The sequence below is a fragment of the Octodon degus genome, unplaced genomic scaffold, assembly GCF_000260255.1.
Source record: "Octodon degus isolate 3935 unplaced genomic scaffold, OctDeg1.0 scaffold00075, whole genome shotgun sequence".
NCBI lineage: Eukaryota > Metazoa > Chordata > Mammalia > Rodentia > Octodontidae > Octodon > Octodon degus.
This window is the reverse complement of record NW_004524651.1, coordinates 1,777,624-1,786,133: the sequence shown is the minus strand read 5'-3', so window position 1 is coordinate 1,786,133 and position 8,510 is coordinate 1,777,624. Positions and strand designations below refer to the sequence as shown.

The 8,510-nt window shown below is 37.4% G+C and overlaps 1 protein-coding gene across 1 annotated transcript in view; it reads left to right on the top strand.

Annotated features, from left to right (window-relative positions):
- The window catches only part of Rbbp8 (RB binding protein 8, endonuclease), a 108,976-nt gene that overhangs the window by 59,360 nt on the left and 41,106 nt on the right, over nucleotides 1-8,510 (top strand). The window contains exons 3-5 of the mRNA XM_023720396.1: nucleotides 2,145-2,199; nucleotides 2,654-2,766; nucleotides 7,209-7,275. Of these exons, the coding sequence (XP_023576164.1) occupies nucleotides 2,145-2,199; nucleotides 2,654-2,766; nucleotides 7,209-7,275 (235 nt within the window). The remainder of the gene's footprint in view (nucleotides 1-2,144; nucleotides 2,200-2,653; nucleotides 2,767-7,208; nucleotides 7,276-8,510) is intronic.

Sequence of the window (8,510 nt, the reverse complement as noted above, 5' to 3'; positions counted from 1 at the left end):
TCCACAGCTTTCTTGGCCCTTCCTTCCTGGCCAAACTCACATTTTGAACCATCCTGCTGGGCTTCTTGCTCTTCATTCTCAACATAAATCTGGCTAAAAGCTCCAGTGACAGCCATGCCACTGCCCCAATATTTGGTTGCTTTGAAGTATCTTCTGAAAGATTAATCAGTCCGCCATGCTTAAACTCAGGCAATGTCTCTGGACATGAGCAAAATGCAGATAACTTATCTGCCAAGTCAAAACACAAATGATCTGGAGTCCAACAACCAATGCAGTCCTTCTTTCCAGCAGAAACCTCCCCAGCCTGGTCTTCACAGGCAGACTTTCTGTCAGCCTTCAGGTCTTCTGAGCTCTGACCAGAATCTCCCCTACAGAGAGCTGAAGCTGTTCCAGCTCTTCACACGTAGGCAACATCTCCGAACCTTTCCCATCTCTTCTCATAAGCTATTCCCAAAAGCTTGTAATCCACATAGTCAGGTTGAGCCACAACAACAGTCCCACTCTTGGAGTACCAAATTCTTAGTTACTCTTCTCTCAATGCTGGGACAAATGCCCAACACTCAAATTAGGGAAGGAAAGGTTTATTTAGCTCACAATTACTGGAGGTTTCAGTCTATATTCAACTGGCTCTAAGGCAGAGCAGCACATGGCAGAGGACCTTTCACGGTGGAGGCCTGTTTTGCCTATCTTAATCCTTCTCTGCAGCACTCTTCTCTCCTCCTACCCTCATCCTTCACAGTAGGTCATGTACAACAGGGAAATTGTCAAGGCTGATAGTGATGTTCTTCTGTCAGAGTTCAGTCTTCTGTGTTTGGTTTACATAAGCTGACTATAGAGCTTAGAAAATAGTAAACATTATTTATTGGCTGTGTGGATACTCACTACAGAGCTTGGGTTTCCTTCTCTGCTTGTCTGATGTCATGACCTATGGCCATGAAAGGCTATTCCTAATTTTCCGATCAAATAATTGTTTTCCTCCTGTACCCTTAATCAGGTATACCAAATCAGCCCATAATTATGGTAGTGACTTAATTTATAAATTGTATTTTTTCCTCAGTATTTATAGCTACTTTTTGTCAGATTGAAACAAAAACTTTTCCTGTCCATCGTTTAATGTCCTATTTATTAATCTACCTTACTGTTTTGTAGTTCTTTTTGTCTCATGTTACTGAGGAATGAACCCAGGTCCTTTGCACTGAGCTACATCTCTAACCCATTTTTTTTTTTTGTTTTGTTTTGTTGTTTTTTTGACGCCAAGTCTTAGTCACATAGGCTGGGCTCAAATATGGGATTATTCTGCTTCAGTCTCTCAGAGTACTGGGGCTACAATTACGCAACATTATGTCCAGTTTGTAGTTTTTCTCCTTGAAGATACAATTTCTTGGATTGAACAACTTCATAGATTATTCATTTCTAGGCTTCCTTATGGCTATCATTCTGGATTTCTCTTCTTTGAGAAATTCTTCATCAATTTGAATATTTACTTTCTATGCATTCTTGTTCAGCATTTACTTGAGGGTAAATTCCATTTCGTTAATCTTATTTTAGATAATCAATAGATATTCATGGAGTAATTACTTGTTATCAGGCACTGATAGACTATAATGGTATACCAATGAACATGGTTAAAAAACGTGGGCCTAGGGCCAGCAAGATAGCTCAGCAGACTAAGCAGCTGCTTAGGCAAATGCAGAGACCACCACCACATGCTGTGCCGGCCCCACCGCCAGGCACACTGAGCCAGTTACAGAGACCAGGCAAGTATGGTGGCACAAGCCTGTAATCCCAGCGCTGGGGACACTGAAAACATGATGATCCTCATGAGTCCAAGTTGCGTAGTGAGACCCTGTACCAAATACATTTAAAAAAAAGTGGGCCTATATTTCCTTTGTGTTGATTTTCATTTTAAGCTGTTAACATAGCTTTCTATTGGTAAACTTATTCTATTAATTTACCCTCAAGTAAATGCTGAACAAGAATGCATAGAAAGTAAATTTTCAGAGTTCCTCCCTTTCTGAAAATGTTTGTTTTACAATAGCATGTAGTTGATACTTTGACTGGATGTAAATTTCTAGGTTTTCTAGATTTAGAATCATTTTCCATCAAAACTTGAAGGCATTTTCTAATATTCTTTCCCTTGTAAGGTGGTAGATTTTTAGTCCTTGTTCTGAACTTTGATGATGTACTGTGTGTCAGAATGTATGTGTGTGTGTGTTTCCTTCATTGTACTGGGCACATGGCCTATTAACGTGAAGATCAGTATCTGTTATTTTCTGTTACTTGTATTTTCTTCTATATGGGTAATTTTCTATTTTAAATTTTTGTATTTGTGCACTGCATCTGCTAATAATTACATAAATATTCCAAACAATAAAACATTCAAAAACCTGAAACACCTGTGAAGGAAAGATTTCAAGCAGGGAAGACTCAGCCTAGAAGGAAAAATATCTTTTAGTAGATAAAAAATGTTTTGTTTGGTCTGAAACTGTCTCATTGCTATTTGTTTATCAATAAAATTATGGAAAAAAAAATTTCTGACATTGCCAGTCAAGCAGAAGACCCAGTACTGTTATGGTTTACTGGACTCTTTTAGAATATTATGCTGAGTTAACACACTTAAAAAAATAAAAAAAGTTTTGTTTTTATTTCACAGGTTACGAGCAGGATTATGTGATCGCTGTGCCGTAACTGAAGAGCATATGCGGAAAAAGCAGCAAGAGTTTGAAAATATCCGACAGCAGAATCTTAAGCTTATTACAGAGCTTAGTGAGTTTTCTTTCTTTGTTTAATATTAAAAGTAAAATATGCTACTGTCACAGCCTTTTAGGAAATTGATTGTAATTGCTTACATGTATTTTTTTTATTTAGGTAAAAGTTCATGTATCTCTTCTGCCCTTTTTTAGACTTGATGTCATGCTTATTTTAGTAAGACATAAATTGCAAAAAAGTTGTCTGTACTGTTTACAGTGGCCTTAAACCATTCCTAGGTCTAAGCCAAGAAGTAAATCCTGGGCATGTCTATATTTGCTGCTTTGGTTTTATCATGATTTTGTGTAGTCTATATAATAAGACTAAATACAAAGCCAGTGGTTTAATGTTTTACAAGGGTGTATATATTTTGGGTTTTCATGAGATACAGTACTGAGTATCCTGTTTTTAGCTTTTAACTCTTACTCAGTGTAGGATTTTCTTACATGATTAGCCTTCCACTCTTGTTTTCTATCCTAGTAGCCTGCTTCACTTTCTTATCTTTTTCTCCAAGTGACTATTACTTAAATTCTCCATGAGTAACTCAGAATCAACGTATTTACACCTAATTGTCTTCTTTCCCAAACCAGTTCTCTCTTCAGACTTTTTTTGGCAATTATATTACTATTCTGTGGGTACTCGTGGAATAATGTATGCTTATTTTAAAAATATAAGAAATAATAATAGTATTTTTCTATATCCAAAATAAAGTCCTTGTTAACAGTCTGATTTTTATCTTTCCAAGTCCAGTTTTATTTTTCTGTCCTTCATTTTACCCCCTTCCTCTTCTCTTTTGAATATTAATGGGATCATGCTATAGCTGGTGTTTTGTTTCCTTGGTGGTTGGGTTTTTTTTTTATGTATTTAGCACAGGGTCTACAGGGTCTCAGTACACAGATTGGACCTGTAGTGATCCTTCCTGTTTTTAAGCCTCACAACTGCTGGGATTACAGGTGTACACCACCATGCCAAAGCTCAGTTGCAGCCTCAGTGCACCCCAGGGGCAGGGCCAGCAGGGCAAGCTGGGGATCAAACCCCTGGCCTCTGCATCCACCTAAGCGGTGCTTTAATCTGCTGGACTATGGAACTCAGGATCTTGCACTATTCTACTGCGCTATCTCCCCAGCCCATGGTTGTAGGGTTTTTTTTTTTTTTTTTTTTTTTTTTTTTTCGGAATCAGGGATTGAACTCAGGCCCTTATGCTTGCCAGGGAAGTGCTTAATTCTACTGAGCCATCTCCCCAGCCCAATGGTTGTTGTTTTTTGAGACAAAATCTCACTATGTATTTCAGGCTGGTCTCATCATACAGCCCGTTCTGACCTTGAACTCATGGTCTCAGCTCCTAGTCCTGGGACTACAGTCATGCATCTCCACTTCTGGCCTATCTAACTTCTCTTCTTGTCAGTACTATCTTCTCACTTTATTATATACTATATACATACTAAAAAAGTGAATCTTTCCATTATTATTACTATTATTGATAATACTGAGGATTGAACTCAAGGGCTTCACACTGAGTTACATCCATAGCACTTTTTTTGTTTATTGTTTTGAAACATCTTGCTAAGATTCCATAAATTGGGCTCAAACTTAAGATCCTCTTTCCTCAGCTTCTCAGAGTGCTGGGATTGCAGGTGTGCATAACCTCATTTGGCTATCTTCCCATTATTTATCTTTGAAATGTGTTACCTAGTAATCTTTAAAATAAAATCCTGATTTCTTAGCCTGGTATTCAAAGACCAGTAATTATAGCCAATTTTTAAAAAATTTATTTCACTAATCCTCTGATGCAGTAATTTTATGCCCAGTTCAGTTCTTTTATGTTCTTTTTGAGGGCCCAAAATAACCTTTTTCACTTCAGAAATTTTCTTTTCTTTTCTGTATTTTTATTCATCTCTTTCAGTTATGTCAAAAATGTTTCTAGGCCGGCCAAATAGCTCAGCAGATTAAAGTGCCTGTTTAGGCAGATGCAGGGGCTAGGAGTTCAGTCCCCATGCCTGCCATGCCAGCCCTGGGTCTGGTGGCACATGGCTGTAATCCCAGCAGTTGGGAGGCTGTAAACAATCACTGCGAGTTTGATCTACACAGTGAGACCCTGTACACCCTGTACACCCTCTACATCCTGTACACCCTGTATACCCTGTCCTAAATACAAAAAAAAAAAAAGATTCCATAGTGTCTTGATTCTGAGAGTATGTTCTACTTTCCTTTAGGTTACTGCTTATATCCTAGGGTTTTGGGTTTTGGTTTTTTTTTTAAGAAATTAGAAATATTAATTTCTTCATAAATGTTGACAAGATAGGTGAGTACTCTCACTATTACAGATAGGCAAAAAGGTCCCTTATTGAACTCAAGTTGGAAGAGGTGAGTCCGGTCTCAAAATGGAGGTAAAACTGCCACCCAGTCACCCCTAGCTGGACTCTAGCCATCGCCCTTGCTGCTGGGGGAAGGAGGGCCATGATCCAGAGAAGCCAGAGCAGTTGAGGAAGCTGTTTATTGGTGGTCTGAGTTTTGAAACTACCAATGGTAGTTTAAGAGAACACTTTGAGAAATGGGGCACACTCACAGATGGTGTGATAATGAGAGATCCTCAAACAAAATACTCCAGAGCCTTTGGTTTTGTGACTTACTCTTGTGTTGAAGAGGTGGATGCAGAAATGTGTGCTCAGCCACACAAAGTTGATGGGCATGTAGTGGAACCAAAGAGAACTGTTTCTAGAGAGGATTCAGTAAAGCCTGGTGCCCATAACAGTGAAGAAAATTCTTGTTGGTAGTATTAAGATACAAAAGAATATAATTTGAGAGACTACTTTGAAAAATATGACAAGATCGAAACCATAGAAGTTATGGAAGACAGAGTGGGAAAAAGAGAGGATTTGCTTTTGTAACTTTTGATGATCACGACACAGTTGATAAAATTGTTGTTCAGAAATACTACACTATTAATGGGCATAATTGTTAAGTGAAAAAGGCCCTTTGTAAATAAGAGATGCAGTCTGGTGGATCACAAAGAGGCCATGGAGGTGGATCTGGCAACTTTATGGGTCGTGGAGGAAACTTTGGAGGTGGTAGAAGGAATTTTGGCCATGGTGGAAACTTTGGTGGAAGTTACGGTGGTAGAGGAGGTAGCAGCAGAGGTGTTTCTGGAGGAGGTGATGGTGGATATAATGGATTTGGAGGTGATAGTAGAAACTATGGTGGTGGTCCTGGTTACAGTAGTAGAGGAGGGTATGGTGGACCAGGTTATAGAAACCAAGGTGATGGATACAGTGGTGGAAGAGGAGGATATGATAGTAACAATGAAAGAGTACATTTTGGTGGTGGTAACTATGGTAGTGGTGAGAACTATAATGATTTTGGAAATTATAGTGGACAGATAGTCCAAAAATTATTTACTCAATGTAAAAATAGTGTTTTAGATTTTTAAACCACCACATTAACAGGTTTTTTTTAAAAAAAATTAATTTTACTTTAAAGAGAACAAAAAGAATTTCAAAACAAGATAATAGAATGGTAGCAGTAGTTAATACACTGCATATTGACATTTTTAACTTAATTACTTAGAACACAAAATGTCAGCATTTGAGACTGGGCGTGGTGACGCACGCCTGTAATTCCAGTTCTTGGGAGGCTGTAAACAGGTGGATCACCATGAGTCCATTCTAGTAGTGAGACCCTGAACACCCTGTATACCCTTCCCTAAAAATACAAAAAACAAAAAAAGTCAGCATTTAATTGTCCAAACAGTATTAGCACACACCTTTCTTTTCAGTGAGCTGAAGAAATTAGTTTTGAGTATGGTTAACTTTCACTGGTAGAGATTAACTGTTCTTACTGTGAGTTGACGTCTTACGTCTGTCCCTCCTTGTGAAGTGTGCACTTACCAGTGATAACAAACTAAGCATTAATAAGTTTTTAGGAGAACTCCAGTTGTAGTCCGAATGTGAGTTTCTTTTTTATAAATTAGAAAAGGTGTTAGTGGAGGTCAGTTCAGACAAATAGTTGATACTTCAGCAGATACATTTAAATTACTCATACCATGATTATTCATGAAACAGCATAAGGAAGAAAAAATTGATTGTAATTTGCTTATGTTGTTAACATTATACTAATACCCTGTTATTAAGATAAATGATTCACTAAATGGTATTTGAAACTATAAAGGACTGAGTAACTGGATGGAATTCTTTCTTGTCCTTAGGGAGAATAGACTGTACTCCCTAATACGTATATTTTGCTTATAAGCATTACATAAAACTATCAATCAGTTACATGAGTATGACGTGATATGAGATGCAGTAATCACCATCTAGTAACAAATTAGCTTTCCACAGTAGCATTAATGCTGAATAACATTTGGACTTGGAATTAGAAATTCTAATTTCTTCATAAATATTGACATTAAAATCCTGAATATTAACAATGATATTATATGCCTTCTTTTTTACATTGTTTTTAAGTGAATGAAAAGAATACTCTTCAGGAAGAAAATAAAAAGCTTTCTGATCAACTGCAGCAGAAAATTGAGTAAGTGTTTTTCTTAAATTGGAACACAAAATATTTTCCTCCAGCTTTTCTTTCTTTACTTAGTTATAAAAACTGAAGATATCTTAAGAAGTGCACATTTCCTTTAAAAAATTATGACATACTTCATAATAAAAAGTACAAAGAATACCATATAGAGTTGATCCATATCTCTAGTGTCAGCTACTTGGGAAACTGAGCCAGGAAGATTATAAAGTCTAGACTTGCCTGAGAAACATAACAAGGTATTGTCTCAAAATTAAAAAATAAAAAAGGCTGAGAATGTAGCCCAGTAGCTAAGCATCGCTAGGTTTGAGCCCAAGTACAAGAAAAATAGGTAGGTGGATAAAAAGAAAGAAAGAAAAAACAAAAACCCTATGTTTTTGTGTTTCAGGATATATATAGAATATATGTGCATCTCTTAGATTAGTGTTTGTATATGCAGAGAAAATATTAACTTCATTAAAGCATTTCAGTTCTTATGGTGATTTAGTATAAATAACATAGAAATTATCATAACTTAGATTTCAGATAAATATTTGAGTTTTGTTACTTCTTCCAGTCTTGTCCCAGAAGCTTCTTAAAGCAAACTGAACAAGTTATGTAGGCCTGCAGAACTTTCTCCTTCCTGTGTTCTCATCTTCTCGACCACATTTCTCTTTAAAAAGAAAAATAGTTCAACCTGAATGCCAGTCGCTCCTATTGTTTCCCACCCTCACTGCAATTCTGTAGTGTAGTTTTATTATTATTAAATTACAAACGGGGGACCAAACATTATAGTTTTGTAACTTACCTGTGGTTCCACAACTAGTAAGTAATAAGACCACCACCCAGATCCTGATTTTGTTTCTTTCTTTCTTTATTTTGAGGTAAGATCTCTTTGTGTTACCTAGACCGACCTCAAACTGTATGTCGCATGATCCCCCTGGCCCAGCCTCCCAATTAGCTGGCTGCAGGCACAGTGTGACCATTGTGTGTGTGTGTGTGTGTGTGTGTGTGTGTGTGTGTGTGTGTGACACAAATAGGGAGAAAGATAGGGAACCCCTAAGCTAGGACCCTTTCCCCCTTCTCACCTTTTCAGTTGCCCTGGCTGGGCTTGAACTTGCTATCCTCCAGAATAATTGAGAGCAATTGACATTACAAGATTGTGACCCACACCTGGCTTGTGGTGCTTTTCTTCTTCTTCTTCTTCTTCTTCTTCTTCTTCTTCTTCTTCTTCTTCTTCTTCTTCTTCTTCT